The 24860-nt window shown below is 46.3% G+C and overlaps 3 protein-coding genes across 3 annotated transcripts; 1 reads left to right on the plus strand and 2 right to left on the minus strand.

Moving 5' to 3' along the window:
- Nucleotides 1–366: 366 nt before the first annotated feature.
- Nucleotides 367–3148, minus strand: LOC125552582 (threonylcarbamoyl-AMP synthase). The gene is made up of 5 exons (XM_048716185.1): nt 2818–3148; nt 2056–2277; nt 1317–1492; nt 937–1228; nt 367–805 (listed from the first exon to the last, which is right to left on the minus strand). The coding sequence occupies exons 1-5, from the start codon at nt 3009–3011 to the stop codon at nt 748–750; spliced, it is 942 nt and encodes a 313-aa protein (XP_048572142.1). The 5' UTR covers nt 3012–3148; the 3' UTR covers nt 367–747.
- On the plus strand, nt 3101–11404 carry LOC125552581 (elongator complex protein 5). Its single transcript, XM_048716184.1, has 10 exons — nt 3101–3399; nt 3497–3589; nt 3860–4035; nt 4125–4171; nt 4718–4787; nt 5098–5324; nt 5422–5511; nt 5625–5700; nt 5832–6085; nt 11059–11404. The coding sequence occupies exons 1-9, from the start codon at nt 3230–3232 to the stop codon at nt 6035–6037; spliced, it is 1155 nt and encodes a 384-aa protein (XP_048572141.1). The 5' UTR covers nt 3101–3229; the 3' UTR covers nt 6038–6085; nt 11059–11404.
- A 190-nt stretch (nt 11405–11594) lies between these two features.
- Nucleotides 11595–15860, minus strand: LOC125552580 (endo-1,4-beta-xylanase 5-like). The gene is made up of 5 exons (XM_048716183.1): nt 15621–15860; nt 15457–15506; nt 13416–13638; nt 13156–13319; nt 11595–13057 (listed from the first exon to the last, which is right to left on the minus strand). The coding sequence occupies exons 1-5, from the start codon at nt 15697–15699 to the stop codon at nt 11822–11824; spliced, it is 1752 nt and encodes a 583-aa protein (XP_048572140.1). The 5' UTR covers nt 15700–15860; the 3' UTR covers nt 11595–11821.
- Nucleotides 15861–24860: the final 9000 nt, after the last annotated feature.

Consider the following 24860-nt stretch of genomic DNA (forward strand, 5'->3'; position numbering starts at 1 on the left):
ATTTTCTGTTCGCGTGTGCACGGAAGGAAGAAGATGACTTGGTCGCGACAATCTCGTCCTTTCGTGTTTGCAGATCCAACGCTCGGCAGCAGACCGGTCTAAATTTGGGCCGGTGCGCCGGCGCAGAGTACTGGCCTAAATACTACAGGCAATGGGCTTTGGTCGATCTGTACACATAGCTGCATATCTCAAACTTCTGTTGGAAAAGTAGTCAACTATTGTTCTGAAACAAATCATCACATACTTACTCCATGGCAAAAGCTACCAAAAAATATTAGAGCAATTCTCTTGTCTGGAACGCCCTAGATGCCAAGTGCTAACCAATCAACCTACCACTATGGCTAAGAAACTTCAATGAAGTACATGTTGCGTTCCAAACAAATAACATCAACTCTGCTGTTATATTGTTAAAACATCGCATCATTACAATATGTTACACGAATTAGTGAACATGTCCCTCACTGTCTACACATAATCCATCTCAGGTTCTCAATCAAGATCACTTTCCTGTAGCTTGCATACGAGTGCCACTGTAATCTACTACGTATATCTGAATGAACTGTACCAACTGAAGGTTACAGCAGATTGCAAGTCTGTAAGGGCATTGTCGTGGATATTGTTACAAGGAAAATAAACCAATGCTTCAACCAAAAAGTTACAGTGACACAAGAGTAAAATCACAAAGAACATCATACATACTCTGCTACAACCTAATTAAACAGGAAATGAGTATGAAGGCACCAGCTGCTATGAAGCTTCAACAAAGCCAAATTTTCCCAGCACAGCCATTGTTTCCTCCCTCGAACTGCACAATTGTATCCATGTCAGCGATTCAAGTCAATTTGGATACTGTACTTAAGACAATACCATCCTCAATTGGATGTGAATAATTTAACAAAAGCTATTAACAATTGATATTGCTATTCTTGAGCTTACCTTCCATCTCTCAATATCCTGTAGACTCCTGGTGTTATTAGGTCAACAATTGTTGAACCAGCACGTCCAGAAGGAAGTATACCACCATCAAAGACATATGAACAGTGTGGCCACAGATCCCCGAAATCTTTGACACTGACGCTACTAGGACGACCACTTAAGTTGGCGCTTGTAAGCGCAAGTGCACTTCCAGCACCACGAGCAATGGATCGTATGAAATCCAATTTTGGCACACGTACTCCAATGCTGTCCAGACCAGGATTAAGAGATCTCTCCAGTATACTGTTCTCACCTATGTAATGAATAAAGAATATATTCAGCACCTCATGCAGTTTAACAAAGAAGCTTGAGAAAACTGAAATGTAGTGTAGTATCCCCACCTCGCTTTAAAACAACAGTGACAGGCCCAGGAAGAAGACTATGAAGCAAACCATGGGGCAAGTGATCCACTACGGCAAACCGTGATATTTCTGGGACATCAGCAACGCAGATTGCCAAAGGGCGTGTATGTATGCGTCCTTTGATTTCATATATCCGATTGACTGCTTCTGCAGAACTGTCATGACGAGAATTTTTAGAGTGAATCATGGATGAACCCAACCAACTGAAATTCAGTGACAGAAACTCCAAAATGGAAGTCTTAGCTTAGAAGGATGCAATGGAAGTCTAAGTCTTGGTGAAAGCAAGGTTCAAAAGTAACTAATGAAGGTTTCTGAAATTTATTCTGGATGTTTGCATCACATGCGTAATTTAGATATGGGTACAAGACTACAGATTTATCATAACTTGATTTAAACGAGACCAGAGGGGGAGGAGCCCCTCGGCATATTTTTATAGGAGGAGACGAGAAACACAGTTGATATCCGTTCCCCTCAGGGATCGAACCTGGCTGGCTTGGAGCACAGAACAGTGCCCCTACCACTAAGCTATCGCTTAGTTCTCTATCATAACTTGATTCAGGAGTAATTACTGAAAGCAATTTCGGATTTTCTGTGCTATACAACCACACTGCACCACTGCGGCAAGTTCTAATTTGGAATCAATATGAAAACGACGTTTAAAAGAAGGCAAAAAAAAACTAAATTTCTTAGCGCAAAGAGAAATTAAGATAGCACTAACCATGCATCACAAGCAAACCCGTATATTGTATCGGTGGGCACCGCGATCACTTGTCCCCCATTAATTGCTTCAATTGCTTTCACGACATGATCTTGCGATGCTGGAAGAATATGATCCGTGCTGGCTTCTATTTTGTGTGAAATATTTTCTGACACCCTCGCCGAGCAGGAGACTACACGATTTGTCTCATGCAAAGAAGGTAGTCTGCTGACCTTAACAAAGCTGGAAAAAAGTGCGTTAGTGCTATTAACCCGAATGAGGATTTCACAAAACCTCAATGAAATTAAAACAAATATTTTTCATGTGCTCCAGAAAAGGAACTTCAGTAAGCAGCAGCAAATGCCAAACGAAAATAGCAACAGACAATTTATGTTGCCAATGCGCTGAAAAAAGACAATTATGAGCAAGTACTTGCCCTTATGAGGATTCCATAACAGCTCAATCAAATTAACAGTGTGCTAAATAAAAGGGATTTCAGTGAATAACAGACAATATACTACTATCGCAAGTATATAATAAGCTAAAAAAAATAGCTTGCAGAACAACAGATAATTTATATAGCAAGTCCCAGCAATCATGTTAAATTCAAATGAATTATTTGGTTGCAGAGATACAACTGCAAGTAGAAATACGAACTCAGTACCATGGGAACAACAAGCTGTCTAGCAAATTTCTTGGCAAGCGGGGGCATCAATTAGGGGGGGGGGGGGGGGGGGGGGGGCAAACGGACAGGAACCGCAGAGACGAAGAGAGATACTGTACCTCTGAGCCAGCGGCTGCCTGGCGGGGGCACGAACCAGCGGGAGCCCCTCCCCCGCCGCCCTAGCGCACGCCTGCATCTTCCCCGCTCTCCTCTTCTTCCCTCCTCTCGCCGCCGCCGCCGCGCAGGAAACGAGCAGAGGAACAGGAGAAGCTGGGCTTAAGAACAGGGAGGAGTAGTCAAACGTATCCGACATGGAAAAGGGAAGGCACTCCGAGTCTCCCTGACAGGCGGGCCCGTACCGCTCCTGGCTTCCGGGAGCTCTGCGAAGTCCGAGCTAGAGGGCTGTTCCGCGAAGAGGCGCGAGGAGGGAGGGGCCCTTCTGCAAAAGCTCCATCCCCTCGCGCTAGGGTTTTAAGGTTTTGAGTCGGGAAGCGCCGCCGGCGACGACGACGACTACGACGGGGAGCTGAGATGGCGGACGCGGCGGTGAGGTGCCTCCGGGACGGCCGCCTCGACGGCGAGCACGCGCCGGCGCTGGCCGTGGAGGGCTCCCTCCAGTGCTGCCCGCTCGCGGCGCGCGCCATGCTCCACGTCGCCGCCGCCGTCGCCTCCAACGCGGCCGCGGGGAAGGCACAGGCCAGGTACTGCTGGGATCCTCTGTGGTATGCTGCTTTAGCTTGGCCTCGTCTGGATAATGACGCGAGCTGCTGGTTTGGCTGGCAAATTGTGGTGGTGCAGGGGACTTGTGGTTGTGGCGTTCGATCGGAGCCCGGAAGTTTACCTGGATATCATGCTTCGGCACGGCCTTGATTCAAATGCACTGAGTCGATGGTAAGACTTTGCAGAGTAATTTAAAATGGAAAAGATATTCAGAGCTTTAGCATAACAGACAATTTGTAGAGTTGACATTTTAAAGTGTGAGCTAGACTGTGAAATCAGAGATTATTTTCTGTTAAAATGTTCTACTGTGAACCTCACATAGCATCTCCTTAATGTAGGCCAAAGTTGGCGCAATGCAGGTCATAGTTTAAATGTTCATGATGGTAGAATTTACATGAATGTGCAATACCCTGTTTTAGAATTTTTGCATTGTTCCAACAGTGTTCGGATATTGGATTGCTACTCAGACCCACTGGGGTGGAAGCAAAATATTCGAAGTCAGCAGCAACAAGAGAACAGTGGAACACCGTGCTCAACAAACAAAGACACCATAACAACTTTCAGAAGTGTGAAGGATGTTGATAAGTTGTCGTGCTCCATAATTGATCTTGGAAGAGGTAAAATCCACCATATAACCTTTTTGACTTGTTAATTTCCTTATTTATGATCATGAAGCTAATGCCACACTGTATGCCTTGCATATCAGGGTTTGAAGGAGAAGGCAAGACCTATTTTTCTGTTGCTGTTGATTCAGTATGTATCTTGATGGAAACTTTTTTTCTTCTATGGAAAGCTTACTTAGGGCAGATTTTAATACAGTACCAAGTATGTTTTCCCTAAAGATGAAACTGGGTTGTGTTGTGTTAATTGCAACTCTGGCATACTTTGCACCACATATTACCATACATATGTTCTTCTGCTATAATTTAGTATTCTTGATGCTTATGGAACTGGCTGCATTAAAATGCGAATTCCGGAAGTTCGTGCGAAAATTGAACAGTACACCTTAATCTTTTAGTTAGCAGTTTCTGTATTGAACTTCAGTAGCTTTGGGTCATCTGGAACAATCAATCAAAGGTATCAAACCAATATCTCACTTTACCCCCATCTGGATAACACCAACATGTCACCTACAAGTATTCTACCATTTGCATTTTACGATTATAACTTGACACTGTTTATATTGTGTAAAGCAAACCTGTCTTTGCATTCTTTGTGATCGAAAAAAGTTCATCACACTTCTACAATATTATTTAAATTCTTTGATGTTTAACAGCAAAGTCCTTCATGATATTTCAGATCAGCTCTATGTTAAGGCATGCTTCAGTGCAATCAATTTCAGGCCTTCTTAGTAATCTTCGAAGCCATGGTATTATTTCTTCTTTTATATTTCCCATTTGTGCTCATGGTAAAATGTAGATGCAATTGAAATTCAGCATTTACATTAATGATGCAGCATATATTGTACAAAATGCATGCTGTATATATCTTGTTCTACACGGATATACGCTGCACAATTGCACATCAACTAAAGGACCACACTTGAGGATATTTTGAGCAACACACCAATTAAATGGACTGTACTATCAATATGAAGCATTCATATGGTCTAAAAGGTTGATGTACCATTCTTCATGTGATGCTTACAGTATTAATGTGTACTATCCTCTGTATTTCAGATCAGATATCGTCGATCTTCTGGCTAATGCATTCAGATCTCCATGAAACCAAGTTTTCCCGAGCTTTTGAATGTCTTTCTACCATGGTTGCTTGTGTAGAGCCAGAAGTTGTAGATTCTGTATATGGAGAAGAACGTAGGGGGGACATGTCTTTCCTTGAGCATAACTATTCGAAAGCAAAGTTCCATGTGCGCCTGAAACGAAGGAATGGACGGGTGAAGCATCTGGTAAAGCTCTTGGTCATTTGGTGGGCAAAACTTCAAGTTATTCTAAATATATCACACTGTGAATAATATTTGATTGAAACTATCCCTACCTATGCAGTATGAGGAGTTATGTGTCGAGGGATATGATGTAAAATTTATTTCTGCTACTTCTGTAAGTATGGAAGTGAACCAAAGTCTACTACCTAAGGTTTGTTCATACATCCCAACCTCTATTTGAATAATATTAGCATATTTGCCTTATTACTTGGTTTGGTTTCTGTAAAAAATATTGGTTATGAATTGTGATATGTTGGCAAACAGGTTCAGTTCAATCTTGAGTTGTCAGAAAAGGAGCGCAGTGACAGGGCAAATGTTGTTCTTCCTTTCGAACATCAAGGTACTCATAAAATGGAGTTATTGACCAATAGTTAGTGTCTGTCCTAAGTTTTATATGTCACATTTGGCTACCTGAGCTGAATTGACGAAGAATCAGTAACTGATTGCCGCTTGCTCTTACCTTAATTTCAGGAAAGGGCGAGCCAATCCGTATATACGATGGACGGCGATCTCTCCCGGAGGCTCATCAAGATCCCAATTTAACTACGGCAGCTCTCATGGATGAAACAGAAGCTCTTAAATCTGCAAACCCGAAGGGTGAAATTCATTACCTTCGTGATTCTGATGATGAGCGACCTGACTCGGATGAAGACCCCGATGATGATTTGGATATTTAGCCACAATATGAGCTCTGTTTATCTTAGTGGGCAGCTATCAAATCAAAGGTAACACTTACCGAGAATTGCGGTCTTTTGTTGTTATTGGTCTTCTCCATTCTTTATTGCTTATGCTGATCACAGATGTTTAGCATTCACAGTGCTAGAGTGAGGGAGTAAGTCTTCTGTTGTTGTTTCAATAGCAGCTACTTTTTCTCACAAAAGAAAGCTCGCTGTTCTGGAATATCAAAAGAATATTACCCACACTCCCAGTGGCGGAGCGTAGTGGAGACCAAATCGGGTCATGGCTAGTCCGTGTCTATATATTTCATCTTAGGAGTTGGCACTATTTGGCCCTATAACCACAGATGGCCCACTGAGGAAGCTGTTGACACGTTCCTCAATTTGTTTGCACTGTTTTGAATTGTTAGTAAAAGTGTCCATCTACTTCCTTCTCTAAAAGAGAAACACCAAAATGTATTTCAACTAATAGAAATTAACATCTGACAACTGACATGTTCAAATGATATAGTAAAATTAATTTGGATGTAGCAAATGACGCATGCCTCACAAAAATTTCACCTGTCACCAAGCAACATAAGCAATACCAAGCCCCCAAACCAACACATATTACTGATTACTGCAACATAAGCAATACCAAGAACCAAAACATATTATTGATTACTGAACAAGGCCGTCTTACTGTAACATCCCAAGGTAGTGTAAAATATATATCACAAAACAACATAAAGGGCAGCCCGGTGCATGTAGCTCCCGCTTGCGCAGGGTCTGGGGAAGGGTCCGACCACTTTGGGTCTATTGTACGCAGCCTTTCCCTACATTTCTGTAAGAGGCTGTTTCCAGGACTTGGAACCCGTGACCTCATGGTCAGAAGGCAACAGCTTTACCACTGCGCCAAGGTTCCCCTTCACAAAACAACATAGCAAAAATAAAAATTGGTACCTCTAGCCACATCAGCCAGTGGTTTATTCCTTGGCCTTGATGGTGGCCTCTGACTTCGAGTCGAGGTCTACCATATGCACGAGGGGGTCCTTGAGCAATTTGTGCTTCAGTGTATTGTATTCACCGTGGAAGAGCTCAGTCTCAGTGACGCCATTGTCATCGGTCTTGGCGTCCTTGGGCACAACCTTCCACTCGGCGATGAGCTTGTCAACAACATCCCCTACAGGAAGGTTCTTGAAGTTTTTGTCCGTGAGACACATGACGTAGCACCCCTTGGCATGGTAGGCGCTCCACAACACTATGCCCTTTGTCGGTGTGAAATTCGGTAGATCCCTCGGTAGGCTGCTGTGACTAGCCAGAAAGCTCAATGGAGAAACGAGTGAAATTACCCGGGGTTGAGCCCTCCCCTTTGGAGGTAAACCCTACTCTTGCTCTTGTATTGATTTGATGGGGTGTACACTGTACATAGTACAAGGTTGATCTAAGGATCTTAGGTATACCAAGGGAAGATGATAAGGTGCCCTAAAGACTAGCCCGACCTCGGCTTATAAAGGATGTTGAGGCCTATGGTTACATGAATCCTAGTCGGCTAAGGTGGTTGGAGAGTCCTCACAGAGTTCCGAGCTTGTCTTGCATGCTAAGGATGTTGTTTCCTTATAGGGGGCCCATGGGCCGGATTGATGATCGGGGTTGTGTAGCGACCTAGGAGGTCTCGGTGCGGCCTAGTGGGCCGACTTCCAGTGACTTGAAGCACCGCCCTTGACCTGGTCCATGGACTTGCCAGCTTTTGGTTTGAGGCCGAGCTGAGCGCGCCGTCTTTTGTTAGCATGACGAGGTCGGGGCCGACCTGGATCCGAAATAAGAAAGCGCGCTCTGCGAGTTCCTTCGTGAGAGCTAGGAAATTTTCACGTGGCAATCATCCGACATGCTCGGAACCCCAATGGAACTCACTGCACACACCCTAAATAGCTAACCTAGATTCCAACCAGTAAAGCAAACCCCGCGCAGATTTTCTAAGCCTAAGAGGCACGCGATGGTGAGGAGATTTCCAAGTTGCCCGAGGCCAGCTTCATCAGAGAAGTCAACGACCCAGAAGACGTTAATCGTTGTGAGGCACAAGGTAGTTTTGGTCTGCCCATGCTTAAAATGTGTACTCGTAATCCGGTTTGGTTTCATTGTTGCAGTAAAGCCATGAATGGACAATTGCCTACAAACCTTTGGTTTTTGGATTGTTGGAGAAGTTAGCAATTTTTTGATTAAATTAATCTAGAAATAAATCATGCTAATGACATGCGGTATTAATCTCGTCATGATATTTAATGATGTAAGCGCGTTCTAAGAATACAACAAATGCATCTAGGTAAACAACAAGTGCAACCAACATATAAGTAAATATCAGAGGGATGAACGGATTATACCTCCAGTTGGCAAGGTCAAAAGCTGCCGCGGCGGCGGCATCCTTGGCAACATTCTTCTTTGCGGCTTTAGAGTTCTCGCCCAAGTCGAAGTCGGAGAGGTTGATGACATAGTGGAAGTATAGGACGAAGACAAATAACAGGGATCAATCTTGCCGGAGACGCTTCCCAAAAACCTAATCGCCCTTCTCCCGGCGGAGGATGGCAAATGACTGGTTCCAGAGGCCTACTCTCTCTTGTATAGCTATGCACCCGGTTGACGGGATAGGATCGCCGAAAGCAGCAGCAGCAAACGAAACAACTGTGGGTTGTGCTTGATGAGGTAGAGCAGATGCGATCCGATCTGGGTGATGGCTAGGGTTGTCGACGCCTCCAATATATAGGCGGTCGTGGTAGGAAGACGTGGGGCTGGACCAACGCCCAAGTCGGCAACAACCCATGATTTGACGCCTCGGATTTGTAGCGCGTCATTAGTGAATCATAATTAATTGCCAATTAATTATCCGTTCCTGATGGCAAAAATTAAGCGCACCATGACATAGGTCTGAACTTGGCTTGTCTCATTCACAAAACCCGACGCGCATGCATGCGAGGCGTGGCGAGGCTGACAGCGGCGGAGGAGCGCGCAGGAACCCCTTCTCATCTGAAGCTCCAATAGCATGCAGAAGAATATCCCTTATAAGGGGCTCTCCACACCCCTCTACTCATGAGGTGAGTTTAGTCCCACATGAGTGGAGGAGTGTTGTGACCTCTTTATAAGGGATTCTCTTCTACATGCTATTGGAGCTTGAGAAGAGGAATGCTTCCCGCGTTGCTCCTCCGCCGCCCGCCTCACCACGCCCGAGCAGATGTCGTGAACGAGCCGAGCCGAGCTCAAACTAATGTCATGTGTGCGCTTAATTTTTGCCGGTCAGGAACGAATAATTAATTACTAGTTAATTACGAGTCATTCTCGGACTTGCTATGAATCTAAGACGTCGGACCGTGGGTTGTTGCTGACTCGGGAGTAGGTCCAGCGACTCTAGCCCCACGTCTCCCTACCACGACCGCCTATATATAGGAGGCGTCGGAACTCTAGTTGTCACCTACTCCCTCCGTTCCAAAATAGATGACTCAACTTCGTACTAACTTTAATACAAAGTTGAGTCATCTATTTTGGAACGGAGGGAGTAGATCGCATCTGCTCTACCTCCTCGCGCACAACCCACTGTCATTTTGCTCGCTGCGGCTGCTTTCGGCGATCCCATCCCGTCAACCGTGTGCACGATTGTACGAAAGAGCAGGCCTTTGGAACCCCGCCCTTTGCGATCCTGCACCAGGAGAAGGGCAATTAGGTTCTTGGGGAGCGTCTCTGACGCGACTGCTCGCTGCTGTTCGTCTTCGTTCTCTACTTCGACTATGTCCCCGACCTCTCCAACTTTGACATGTGTCAGAACTTCGAAGCCAGAAAGAAGAAGGCTACCGAGCATGTTGCCACCGCCACGACTGACCTGGCCAACTGGAGGGTATAATACGTTCATCCCTCCCTCTCCTGTTTATTCCTATGTTGGCCGTACCTGTTCTTTACGTAGATATATCTGATGTATGGTTAGTATGTGCTTACATGGTTAAATATCAATACAAGATTAAATATTGCATATGTCATTATCATGATTTATTCTGGATTAAATCAGTCATAAAATTGGTAATTTTTGCACCACCGGCGTCGTCCCAATGTCTCCAACATTAGACCAGATACGCTATGTGTTACAGATCCTCTTCAACTGACTTCAACAACGTGGTCGAATACGTGACCCTCCTCCATGTTTTGCATTTGGCCATCTCCATGGGCATCCGTAGGCTGGAGGTGCATGGTGATTCCCTAGGTTACGAAGAACTTTGAAGCAAGAGATCCACGGATGATAGCATACCGCGAGGCGGTTTGCCGGCTTATGGGTCACTTTGACAAGGTCATCCAGCTTATGAATCAAAATAGTTTTTGATTCCTATGGCTTTTCGTATTCCATGCGCTAAGGTCATGTCTTGCGGTCAACATGTGCTCCGATACCATCTTTTAACACCCCAACACATCCATAGTGTTTGCATAAAAAGAATGTTCCAAATTAGAACCAACCGGGAAAAGCATAACTAACTTCCCTATGAAAATCTTCATATTTTCTACGCCACTACAAGTTCGTGTGTTTGAACTTAAGACTTATGTTGATGTTACTACGGGAGAGAACATTGTAGAGCAATAAGGTACTCGTCGAGTATGGCTTTTATCAAGTAGTTGTCATAAAAGGAGAAAAAAATAGTATGAAGTCAGTCTCGCATGTGTGAAGGTAATTAGATATATACTCTCTCCGTCCACTATTATAAGATGTTTTGGGTATTTCAATATATGGACTACATACGGATTGAATGAGTGAACAAACACACTAAAACTTGTCTACATACACCCGATTTAGAAAAAAGTTCGAACATCTTATAATAGTGAACAGAGGGGTTAGCATTTGGTGATTTACAAGCTCTAGATGTCTGCCCAGCAGTTCTCGGTTGCCCACATCAACCAGGCTTTTAGTTCCATTTTTCTCTTTATATGTCGTTTGTATACTATGAGCATGTAACAGTATCTTTACTTAGATGGGCGCTCATGTAAAAATAATCATTTTTTTGCTTCGTCAGGAACATAAGGTGCTTGCGAAAATTCTTGGAGGCGATCCACTTCGCCTCGGCGGCTGAGCGAGTGCAAAGTTATGGTTGAACAATTTAAGCACCTGTATCATGTATAGCTTCGAGAGCATTGGAGGGCAACCTTTGTGTAAGGTTTTGAAATTTCTTGAATGCTTAAGACTAGACGTGTTGATGGTAGCATATCGAGTGAAAGGTCCCCAATTGCGATTTTGTAGTTTTTGTTTACGTGGATGAATGCTGGCTAGTGTGTCACAATCGCTGAAATGGGTCCAGAACAAGAGGATGTGAGATGTAACACTGTTTTTTCAGTTATAAGAGTATAAACAGGCGCGTCTAATTGCGTATTTGTTTGCTGGATGCTACTACCTCCGTCCGGAATTGCTTACGCTGAAATAGATGTATCTATACCTCCTCAAATAATTCCGGACGGAGGAAGTAGTTCTGTTGATTAATGTTTGATTGCTAGTAACTGATTGTTCAGCCTTCTGTTTCATTTTACTATCGAAGATGGCAGAAATAACTTGCAAACTTGTATATTAAGAAGAACAAATCAAACTTCTCCTTGATTCAATTGATAATGATAATAATGAACACATGATCCACCGCCTCTCCAGGACTGAGAATTCAATCTCATGGGCGGGCGCCTATGAAATCCCAACAACAATGCTCTAAATCAACAACAACAATCAATGGCAGGCATATCTGAAATCACCGTATGGGCGCTAGCTACACGCCTATGGATACTAGTACTAGGCTAGACGTGTATGGTGTACTCGTTGTCGGACTCCCTGTCAACGCTGAGGCTCTGCACGACGGTGGAGTTGGCCGCCGCCGCCGGGTGAGTGACGGTGACCTGGTAGTCCCCGTGGAAGAGCTCCGCGTCGTAGTGCCCGTCGGCGTCCGCCACGCCGACGTGCGAGGTCGTCTTCCACTCCGCGATGAGCTTGTCGACCGTGTCGCCGACGGGGAGGTTGTTGAAGTTGTCGTCAGTGAGGCACATGACGTAGCAGCCCGTCGGGTGCCACGCCGTCCAGAGCACGATGCCGTGCACGGCCGGGTGCGAGTACACCTCCCTCAGCACCTGCTCCAGGTGGTACGCCTGGTCCGGCCCCGCCTTCACGTCCACCTCCGTGACCCAGATGGGCACGCCGGCCTGCGACAGCGTGTCCAGCGCCGCCCGGACGTAGGGGATGCTGGGCGTGGCGCCGAAGTGGCCCTCCAGGCCGATGGCCATCCGGACGCCGATGCCGTTGCCGGGGAAGGCGTCCTTGATCTGCGACAGCTTGTTGAGGTACTTGCTGGGCAGGCCGTTGGGGTCCGTCGGCTGCTCCAGCGTGTTGAAGTCGTTCATGGACATGAGCGCGCCGCCGTCCATGCCGTGCGCCTTCTGGTAGAACGCCGCCGACGCGCCGGCGCCGAACTTCTCCTCGAAGAAGTCGAAGTGCAGGTTCTCGTTCACCACGTCCCACGCGATCACCTTGCCGGCGTACCGCGACATGACGGACCTCATCCGGTTGGCGGCGGCGGCGCGGAGCTGGTCGCAGCTCAGGGCCTTGACCCACCCGAGCTGCGTCCTGGGGTCGTCCCAGAAGACGTTGTGCCCGCGCACGGCGATGCCGTGGCTGCGCGCGAACCGGAGCATCGCGTCGGGGACGGTGTAGTCCTCATGCCCCTGCGTCCACTCCGTGCTGTACCACTTCATCTCGTTCTCGAAGGTGGTCACCGTGAACCGCTTGGCGAACCACTCCTGGTACTTGACGTTGGTGATGATCTCCTTGCTCATCGCCGACCCCAGCGGGAAGGCGCTCCGGACCTGCCGGACGTGCACCCGCGCGCCCGGCACCGGGTTGCCGGCGGCGTCCCTGGCGCGCAGCCGCACCGTCCTCTTCCGGGCCTTCTTCACGGCCGCGTGCCGGTGGGAGCTCCACTCCTCCTTGGAGAACGGCTGCAGCGACACGTTGTCCACCCAGACGTCCACCGTCGAGTTGCTCTGTACGCGCCAAAAGCAGGGCATGTAAACGATCGTGCCTACTACTCATTTTGTTTCCAACAACATGGTAGACAGAAACGCTGCTGGTCTGTGTTTACCTCGAAGTAGAGCTCGGCCGGGCCGGAGGCGGCGGCGGTGAGGCCGCCCTTGAGGATGGACCAGCAGCCGGACTTGGCGTCGACCCCGCCGGCGTGGATGAAGTCGTCGGCGGTCTTCACGACGGCTATCACGTCGGCGCTCCGGTCGCTGACCTGCAACCAAGCTGCAACCACAAGTCCTGCCCTTGTGAGCGACAGTCCCCACAAACTCTGAAGTTGGAGAGAGGCGTGCGTAGCAGCAGTGGCAATCAGATTCAGACCTGAGAGGGTGTAGTGCGTGTCGTTCTGCAGGTACACCTTCTGGCTGACGCTCTGGTACGGCCGCGTCCGGTTCGCCGCCACGGCGTACTTGTTCCCCGTCGGCGACGCGCCCTCGGCGACGCTGCCGTACCCGAAGGCCGACCAGTCCTGGAGGCCGGCGCTGAAGTCCGAGTTGACGATCACGCCGCCGCCGTAGTGAGCCTCCAGCGGCTCAGCCAAGCACTGCGCATTCACGCCATCACACATAGGTCAGCTCAACAAAAAGTTACCAGCAGTAATAACAAAGGGATCCCAATAACAAATGACGTCAAAGTGTACCAAAATCCAGATCAGAAAATCGGTAGAAAGCAACTGACAAAACTACCAACCGAGCACATGTCAACGTCTGGGTGAAAAGTCACCAAAAGGCCGTTACCGTTCAGAACCACTGCAGCTGATAGTAACCGTACGTCGCCAAGCCGCGAGGATTCAGAGCGTTCAGACAAGCGCGCGCGTGCCAGATTATTTTACACAACGTTGCTTTTGTTTGGTAAGTTATCACTGGCTGGCTGCTGGCTGCCTAGAAGAATATTGTTTGACTTGCCTGAAAAAGTCCAGGTGATCGCATATCTAACAGCGCCTAACATGAGACTTAGCAAGGGGTAAAATAAGTCGCTGGGTGATTGCCTTGGGCCCTTTGTTCGGGCGCACTTGACTTTGGTTGAGCTCCTGTTCCTGGCATGGAGCATTTCACACATGCAGAAGGAGGAGGAGGGCTGATGACACTGTCTTCACCAACCAACCGGCAAAAGTTAACCCAAAAAGCTAGCCAAGTGCCCGAGTAAGCGCATGATTTGTGTTTCTGGGTTGGTTTCAATGGAGAAGTGAGTGGAACGAGGGTGTGCATGCAGCCGCGGTGTGTGGCGGACACTGGGGTACACATGCCCTCCCCTGCTTGGCCTCGGCCGAAAAGCATGGCCATGATCACCATGTATCCCAACTCTGATCACAAAGTTGCGTTCACAAATCACTATGATGATTGTGAGTGCATTTGTGAACAAGTCAGCAACTTGCCAACATGCATGGCGCTACTGCGTGTGATCTGTGCAGTTTTTTAGTTGTTGCAGCTGGATTCCTGTCGCCCACATTAGAGTTTAGGTACGGAGAGAGAGAGAGAGAGAGAGAGAGAGAGAGAGAGAGAGAGACTTGTTGACGGACGCTGCTGCCGGGCCGGAGCCACCAGGATGCATGGAAATGTACTGGATGTTAGGCTGGAAACAGACTAGCACGCTGGAAGAACGCAGCAAGGGTCAAGACGACCCGGCGTGTGGTGCGGGTTCGGCACGCCGGAGCGATGGAGCTCTGTTTGTCTGTGGCGCGCGATTGGTGGTGCGCCGATGAGTTCGGCGTGACTCCGTAGAGGCTTTCGGCCATCTCGATCGACCCGTTCTTGGCGTCACGTCATGTTTCCACACGGCTTTTAATCGACTCCCAATTCCTCCTTCCTGGCTAGCGATTTGTTTGGCCCGTTTCCACAATGCACACCCCATCTGATCGCCCGTCTGAGCAACATGGACGGATGAACATTTACTAAATGGGAGGAGGAGGAGGAGGAGGAGAAAAGGTGATGATCGATGGGGCGGAGTCATTAGTCACGAGCGACTTTCTAAGCTGGCATCATCGATCACTAGCTAGATGTGTGTGTGTGCGCGCGCGCGAGACCTAGCTAAGCTAGGTAGTACCAACGCATGCACGCAATATGCACATGTCTCGATCGTCGCCCGCTAGTGGCCGGATCAGTGGACTCCGGCCGGCCAGCCGGCAAAGACCGATCCCACGAGGCAACGAGATTGTCCCCGTGGTCACCGATGGCCAGTGCACACGCATGGGGCTAGCGCACACGTGTCACTGCATGCCCATAGCTTGTGAGCAACGACATCGGTCGATCATGAGCTGCGGAAGGCATCAAGCTGACCCAACACAACAGAAAACCCGGCCGGCCAGAAATACATGCTGCATGCACGTGACCATACGTGTACATACACGTACGTACGTACGTACCTCGGAGCTTGACGAGTAGTCGTAAGGGACCGACTGCACCACGAGAGCAGCTGCGTGGAGAAAGGAGGATGAAGAAGGGTTAATCAAAGGCGGTTGACCAGTACGTAAGATGGAAGGCTCGAGATAATTAACCGGCCATAAGATGAAAGGCCAGCTCAAGTTACCATTCAGCAGCAGGGCGGCCGCAGCCCACACCAGGGAGAGCACGGGCGACGACGGTGATCTCCCCATCGATGCTCTCATGGAACTCTCTACCGATCAAGGAAGGCTGTGGCTGCGATGGTTCGAGGAGGGTGAAGGAGGAGAGGTATTTATAACGGTGGCTCAGCTCCGGCGGCTAAGCTGAGTAGTGTGTGTTGCAGTTGCACCGTTGCCGTTGCATGCATGCCGTGGCCTCGGTGTGTGGGCACCCTAGCTGCTTATATAGGCGCGCGCGCGGCCGAGGGAGGGGGCCGGGTTTACTTCTTGTTAGAGCTAGCCAGGCTAGAGAGGGCGTAGCACACATGTTCCCGCGTCGTTGCTCCGTCTAGTACTTTATGTTCAAACGGAAAGGGACTAGCTGCGACCCTGGCTAGCTCGCCGTGCGTGGCCCGGCCGGCCGGCCGGGGCGTGCGTGCGTGCCGCGGTGGTGGTGATAAACTAATTTGCTACGGCTCCCTCGAAGCATTAACTCACTCTGTGTGTGTGTGTGTGTGTGTGTGTGGCGCCCTACGCACTAATCCTAACTCGTTTGGACCCTTTTGACCTGGCCCGTACGTACTCGTTTGTGCGTGGTGCCTCCACTCATCGATCTGGCTCTGGCTCTGGCTCGCCGGTCTTCCATGCGACCGGTTCCGGTTAAGTCAGAACGTCTGATTTGGCCGGAGAGCATCGCTTTGTTATGTTGCTTAATTCTTTTTTGGATCGTCTTAGCATAGAGGTGGAAAATAATGCCTGATCAGCAACGGTTTTCCGATTAGAAAGCGGGTGCATGCGCTCACACACGCGTGGCACCGCACCAGAGGCCACAGATAATTGATCCACGGCTCGCATTAAGTTTCCAACATGCGTCCCCGTAACTCCACCGCCCTAGCAAGAGGTGTCACTTAGAGCATGGCTAATAATTATTATATAATCAGCGGATGATTATTTGTTGTTGACATGTCATGAAAAACCATTACTAAAGTCGACTCGTACACATGTATTTTTTCCAATTTCTCTCTTTCTTTATATTTATTCCGTTTGGGTTGCGGCACTTGTAGGAGGTGGACTCTTGCATAAGAGCCCATGCCTTTTCATTTTTTGTTCTTGTTTCTCTCCTCCATATAGGAAAAATTTGTCAAGCGAGCTATAAATATCTTATTATACTTGATTTTATGATGTGCAAACCTCACAATACCTTGGCGGGCTGGGCACCCATAAACCGCACAAATTCACGAGAGCTGTTAATTTCCAATGGCTATTGAATGAGTCGACGATGCCGGACAAGCGCCACCCTAAGATAATAAGTAGGTCGCATGGCCTCTTTTTGTTCATCTGCTTGGATCAAAGGGGCTCAACCGAAATAGAAGCCACGAACCTCTTCCTCGCGTCAAGGCAAAAAAACAACAAGGTGCACATGATGCCTTGCTTGCAGAAACACGGATAATGGACCTAAATCTTAGAGGTTTTCGTAGCCACAAGGAAGGATGGGGCAATAAGTTTGCTTCTTCAAGAGCTTATCCCCACTCCATTTCATGTCCGTCCCGGCTGACATCAAATGGTCTCCTCATCTCTCTTTCATAAGTCCCCATCAAATTTTACATTAGCTTTTGACCCAAAATTGACTAATTATGAGCTATATGTCACAAAAATTATATCACTGGAAACTTATTTTGGGTACGAATCCAATGATATACTTTTAGGCATACAACTCATATTTTGTTAGTCAGATTTCTGATCAAATTTAGCCACAAAACTCGAAGGAGACCGATAAACCGGACAGAGAAAATACATCGCATAGGCCACATATACGTCTGCTCCTTGTATATCGATATAATTGTATCTTGGTGCAAGATAAATATGACAGCCATTGAAAATTACGCGAAGTTTTTCCTCAAAAAAAATTTGCGCGCTATTAGATTGATTATTATTATTAGGTCCTTAATTAGCCATTAACGTGTTGGATTTTAAAAAAAACACGGTACATGTATATCTCGAGGGAAAAAACGGCACATAAAATGAGTAGCCCATCATGGCGGCAGCGCAAGGGATTTTGGCCCCTCCCGTTTTCCAGACGTTAGGCAGAGAAACTTCCGTGCCCGGTTTATGGCGGTTACTGGTTAACAAACTAGTGCAGCAGAATCTACGGCTAGCTCGCTGCTGCAAGTTGCTAGCGACGGTTTGCTGACGGGCGCACGAGTTAACGTGCACGGTAGTACATCAGGCACGCCCGCCCGCCCGCCGCCACACCACGAGCCCGTTTCACGGCCGAGGTAGCTAGCTTAAGCTAGTGGCCGTGGCTGTCGACCGTACGTCGGAGCGCGCGGGTGGAGTGCCGGCGGCGGCAACGTTCTCCGTCGACGCACACTCTTGCTTGCACTCCCGATTAATCCACCCATCAACTCGCAGCTCGATCGGCCGCACGTATGGTGCAGCGGCAATCAAGCAAGCTCGATGGTAGTAGTAAATATCCCGGCTAAGCGACCTGCCGGCCGGATGAGGTTCCGGCGGCGGCCGGCGTTCTGGTCCCGGCCGGTTGCCTTCCGGTGACGTCGTACGTCTACTCTAGTCTGTGGAATGCTGATCGTTACCACGTACGAGATGCGTTCCGTTCCGTGAGCCAGAAGCAAACTAGAGCAATGTGACGGACGGTGACTGCATGGCACATGCATGTGTTAGTTAGTTATAAATCTATCCTACGGCTCTTATCCAATCCCCAGCGTAGCACGCTTCAAGTATAGTACTAGTAGTATGAACGTTGTACGTTTCTGTGCGTCTCCTGTCAGGATCAGAGCACTGTATGTGTAGACTCTCAGTAGCCAGTACGCATGTTGGCGGGAATTGATGAACGCATGTGATCCATTGACCTTGAGGCGCGCGTGCGTGCGGGCGGCGCTTGAGGAGAGGGAGGGAATGGGGGCGGAGGCGGAGGGGGACGGGATCCCGTCCCGCCGAAACTGTCCATCCTGGGGATCGTGCCATGACGCGCGCGGGGTGGGGTACCTGAATCTGCGTGAATGCAGCAACGGCTGCGTCGCTCCGTTCTGTTGGGCAGCCGCATCGACGTCGGTTTCAGCCGCTCCGCCGAACCTCCCAAGGACCGGGAAAGGAGATAACTGCATTTCCCCTTTTCCATCTTATCCTCTGACCTTTTTGTTACAAAATCTCGTCATGGATCTGACAGTAGCACCTTCAATTCGTTCGTTCATAGCAGGCCGGGGGCTGGAAAATGAGCAGTGCTACGAGGGTGGTCTATCTTGCATTGGGAGCTATCCTAGGGCAATTGTCTAGCGAGGATAAGGCGGAAGGGGCACCTAGGTGACGAGGCTAAGTTTCATTACTTCCTGCTCGTTTGATTTTGAACTTTTCGACGAAATTAAGTTTTGTTTGGATATTTGTGTTCGTTGTGACGAGAAATTTCAAAGAAAATCACTCTTGAATACATTTTGACAACTTTTAAAATTTTACCAAGTTTTAAATGTTATGTTTTTATGAATTTTCATCAAGTTTTACCAAGTTTCATGCGCCTTCAGGGTTCATGGTTTACGGTTAAGGGCTTAGGGCTTAGGTTTAAGTTTTAGTTTATGAAGCTTAGTGAATATCATTTGTTACTATCAGGTTTTCGTAGTTGAAACTTGGTGAAGTTCTTAGAAGCCAGGACGTATTCAAGACTGATCTTGTTTCAAACCACTCGTCACAAGGAACAAGAATATGCAAACGAAATATAAATTTGACTTTTGGTTCCAAAGATATAATGTACTCTCTCTATAGCGACAACTATTTCGATATAAAGGGAGTATTTTAATTTGAATGTGCGAAGAAAACGCATAGGAGATGGAATGGATGGAGCTGCCAAAAGTTGCACGGATATACCCCATGTATCTAAGGTAATTAACGGATGAAAGCACATGCAAAGATCAAATCAATTTTTGACTCTTGACTCAACCATGCGGTCATAATCCATGTGTCCCCGCAGGTGTGTGCCACAAATCCCCGTACGAGGATAAGAGACCCTTGGATTCTTGAGATTTTAAAAACCTGGGAACACACAAAAAAAATGGAACCGCCTATATCTCAGGTACTTGGTTTTTTTAGTGTCACTCGAATATCTCAGTCGTTGATTCAAAATGGATGACTGGATGATTGTGTTCAACCTCCCAGCCATTTTCATCTCTCCACGAACAGATCTTGCGTACGTTGTCCAAGTGCTGACCTACCTCACCCAATATGCTTACCCCCGCCCTCGGACCCTTCCGAGCTATGCTGTTTTTTCAACGGTGACGGTTGTTGTTCTAGTGCATTTGTCTTGTGGGCATTAACACAATGATTTTCTGATTATTTACTATAACAACATTTATCCGGCTCCGATGAGGAGGGGCTATGATGGTGCCGCAGAGCTTGTAGTCGTCACTAGATGGTTTAAAAATCTGTGGTGTTCTTTTGTACTGGCATAATAGTTGATGAATAGACCGGAAGTTTCCATAAAAGATTAGAATAAGCTTTAGCATTTCCGTGCACACTTGTTGTATGGAATAATAAACTGTCTGATCGATTTGCCTCTTCGGTGGCGTATCCATGCGGGCGAACGGGCGATCCAGCGAGGAGTTCTTCCGTGGCGTGTCCATGCCCGCCTCCATCATTACCTTCTCCCCGTGCCGTTGCCAAATCTTGGACCAAGGCGCCACCACCACCACCACCACATGCACGTCGGCCACGTACGTAACGGCCGGCCACATGCATGCACAACGGCGGCCTGCATGCAAGCAGGCACACCCCGGGCCTCTTTTTCCAACCGCCGCCATATATAGCTGCTTAATAACCGGATCCATTCATTTCGACCGTTAAATTAGGTACCATGGCGTTGGAGGAATAGCAACGCAATGCAGGGGAAGCCTTCAAGGCGGGTCCGAGACTTCCAGCCCAATCCACAAGCCGGATGTGGAAACGCATCCATCGTCCGTCCATGCCTGCCGTGTGCTTCCTGTCACTCGCACGCCTCGCCAACATCAACATGCACCGCACGTCTCCTGCCTGTCAAGACAAAACAGCATGAAATAATCTTTTGGTTTGAGCAGTGACCTTCAAGAAGAAGAAGAAGATGAAGATGCGTGGCTACTGGCTAGCACGTGGCAGTCTTGTATTAATGACAAATGGACTTGGCATGATTGTCTAGTCGCCGGCTAATATAATGGCCTCTGCTCGCAAAAACTCAAGCCAATTTCGCATCGATCGTCAACGTTCTGTTCATGGATCGTGTATTGTGATTAATAGCAAGAGCCATAGGCTCCTCCTCTACGTAATTTGCTTATGTAAGATCTCGATCTCTCCATCAACCTGGCTCGCCTATCCTCTTTTAAATAATGTGTTACGTGTTGCACATACACATTGACCTTCGGCGTCGAGTACTTCACTCTACGCACACACGTGGCTTCGTCGCGCCGCGCGGGAGAATTGCATTGCCTTAACGAAACTTTAATCCGAGTCTGTCATCGAGATCACTCAGCTAAGCGTTTCAGTAAGTATGGGAAATTAATTAAATGGCCTTATCCTCCCGTTTCCTTCCGAAAGAAGGCGGCCGGCCAATCACTCTCTCACTTCTGTTCTCGGTCCGAGTTTCCATCTCGTTTCTCATCTGTTTTTACGTCCTGCATTAGTTATAGTTCTCCACGGCTTCCTTCCCTCTACACATTCTGGCATCCTGATCCAGTTCTGCATTAATACCCCTCGCATCGCTCTCACAAGTTGAGATTCCACTTGTCGCGCTCCGCTAATTATTTTGGCTAATTATTTCTTTAGCTAACCCACTCCTGGCTGTTTTCTAGTCTACTTATATATTTAGCTCTTGATATATCATGCAGAGTTCCAATTTGCGAAGCACACAGAGCCACCCGTGTGGTGTATATATATATATATATATATATATATATATATATATATATATATATATATATATATATATATATATATATATATATATATGTCAATATGTGGTGTTTTCATCTCTGTAATTTGTTAGAAGCCATTATGATACGTACGATTTGCCCAAAGGTGATACTACGTTTTTGTACTCTTAATATTTTTTATTGGGTGTGGCTAGGTCTCAGTCGACTGAGATTTAACCAAGTCTCATTCAAGTGACATAACATATAAGAGAGAAAAAGAAAAAAATGTTTTTTTGCATAAATCTTACGAGAAAGCTAAAATCCAGTCGGCAGGAATTCTGTGACAGATCCGCACGACTCGGATCACGTTCATTTCGGATCGGACAGCGCTTATTAATCGTACGACAGTTGTTTATTTCCTTCCGTTTTCTCCACGATCCCGCAATTACTGGTGATTGGATTATGCTTTAACTGCAACCATAATTCTAGGCAACTTTAATATCCCGTAATTAATGAGTTATCGCAATTATCTTGGCATGATTATCCCGTAATAAATGGGTTGCCCTAATTTGAAACGTAATCAGTGGGTCACCTCCTAATTTGCATGATTTTGTCAGTTCTTTTCTCATCCTAATTTTCCAGGCAAAAAATAGGACAGCGCTTATTAATCGTACGACAGTTGTTTATTTCCTTCCATTTTCTCCACGATCCCGCAATTACTGGTGATTGGATTATGCTTTAACTGCAATCATAATTCTAGGCAACTTTAATATCCCGTAATTAATGAGTTATCGCAATTATCTTGGCATGATTATCCCGTAATAAATGGGTTGCCCTAATTTGAAACGTAATCAGTGGGTCACCTCCTAATTTGCATGATTTTGTCAGTTCTTTTCTCATCTTAATTTTCCAGGCAAAAAATAGGACAGCGCTTATTAATCGTACGACAGTTGTTTATTTCCTTCCGTTTTCTCCACGATCCCGCAATCACTGGTGATTGGATTATGCTTTAACTGCAATCATAATTCTAGGCAACTTTAATATCCCGTAATTAATGAGTTATCGCAATTATCTTGGCATGATTATCCCGTAATAAATGGGTTGCCCTAGTTTGAAACGTAATCAGTGGGTCACCTACTAATTTGCATGATTTTGTCAGTTCTTTTCTCATCCTAATTTTCCAGGCAAAAAATAGCGTACAAAGTGGAACTCGAACTCTCAACCTTAAGAAGGCAAGACCTCTAAACTAACCACGCTAACCAACTAGCCAAGCAATTAGTTGTGTATTTTAAATTTCGTTTTTATGATATCTATAGTTTGCTTTGTATCTTTTTTGTATGTTATAGTTTGAGACACCCTCTGTAGTTATCATGTCAGTTTGAGATACCCTCCATAGTTATCATGTCGTTCATGGTATAGTTATCATGTTTTCTCTTTGTTAAAATTATCATGTGAAAAGGGCATTCAAATACACCCCGGTAAATTCTATGTAAATAGCATGGTAAGATACATGCTATGGACCTGATAACTTAGCTATAAACACGTGGTAACTTTGACTCATGAGGATAAAAGTTGTTGAAAACTTATCCCCAATAACTTCTATGTCAATAGCACGGTAATATTTCACACCACATATCTGATAACTCACGCACAAAAACCTGTGATTATGTTTTTTACGCGAGGAATTTTTTTAAAACATACCGTGTAACTTATGTGTCAATGGCATGATACCGAAGGGTCGGAAGGTAGAACTGTCCATAACTTTTTGTGTGAATAGTATGATAATATAGGATCCCGGACCTGATAACTTAGATATAAACACCACAATAATTTTGACCCGTGGAAAAAAAATATTGAAACCATACCACCGTGAATTTTTTGTGTAAAAGCATGATAAGATACGCTCTTGGACCTGATAACTCAGATATAAACACCACGATAACTTTTGACCCATGGAAAAGTGTTATTGAAAACATACTCTGTAAATAACATGGTAATAGAGGCTCTCGGGCCTGATAACTTATATACAAACACCATGATAACTTTACCCATGAAAAAAGTTGCTGAAAATATACTTCGGTAAGATGTGTGTAAATTACATGGTAATATACGTACAACAGAGCTGATACATTACTTAGCTTAGGCATGATAACTTTTGACCCAGAAGAAAAAGTCGTCGGAACATGCCAACATGGGATCTTGTTTCGAAGGTCTCGCCATGGCGGATTTTTTTTTTGTGAAAATGGATTTTGAATCGAACAGACCGTTTGAGTTACAAAACATTTGGAAATTTCAAAATAAAGTGAATCTATGATGACATTAGCTTTTTTGCACTTTAAGTGCATTTGCATGTGGGGAGAAAGTTGGAAGAAATCATTTTTATGCGCGGAATTTTTATATGTAAACATCGTGGTAACTCATGTACCATAGACGTGATAACTTGCATATCCCAGACGTGATAACTTTTTATTCGAAAACAAAGTCGTCGGAACATATCAACATGGGATCTTGTTTCGAAGGTCTCGTCGAGACGGTTCTTTTATGTGAAAACAGTTTTCAATCAGACCAACGGTTTGGGCTACAAAACATTTTACATTTTGAATTTCTTTAGAATCTTTGTTGATGTCATCATTTCTGTTTTATATGCATGCATGCATGCAGACTTGAAAATGAATTAGGAATTGGCTCGCACACCACACTCACTTACTTTTTAAAATCGTGTGGATGTGTTGCAATCCTCCGGGCGTGTGGAAGTTAGTCAAGTCCAGATTTAAAATGTGAACGACTCGCTAACTTTGATTGCGAATTTAGTGGGAAGAATCTGAAGACTATACCGTTGACTGTTGTGATTTTTCTCTGAATTGGATCTGTCACTTTTTTGGGGGTGCTAGATCTATTGGCACGCCCTCATTACATTTTTAGTCAAAAAAATCATGCTGAATATGGAATTTGAACTCACGCCTAGCAGCTAATGTGAAACACACACTAACCAGCTCAGCTAGACCATTTGTTGCGAAAAAGAATGCACGCCATACTATTTGACCATTCCATGTTGCTTTCTTTTCTTCTTTACTGTGAGGAGTTGATCAAATATACCCCGGTACCTATTATGTGAATAACATGGTCACTTACACATCGCAAACCCGATAACTTATACATCCCTGTCCTGATAACTTTGGCGACCGAAGGGGGAGGGGGAGTTGACGAACTTTTGTGTGAATAGCATGGTAACTCACACATCGTAGACCTGATAATTTATGCACCCTATCCTGATAACTTTGGCGGGGGGGGGGGGATGCTGATGAAATATCCTCTCGATAGCTTTTTGTGTCAATAGCATGA

Source organism: Triticum urartu, chromosome 4 (genome assembly GCF_003073215.2).
Source record: "Triticum urartu cultivar G1812 chromosome 4, Tu2.1, whole genome shotgun sequence".
Taxonomy (NCBI): Eukaryota; Viridiplantae; Streptophyta; class Magnoliopsida; order Poales; family Poaceae; genus Triticum; species Triticum urartu.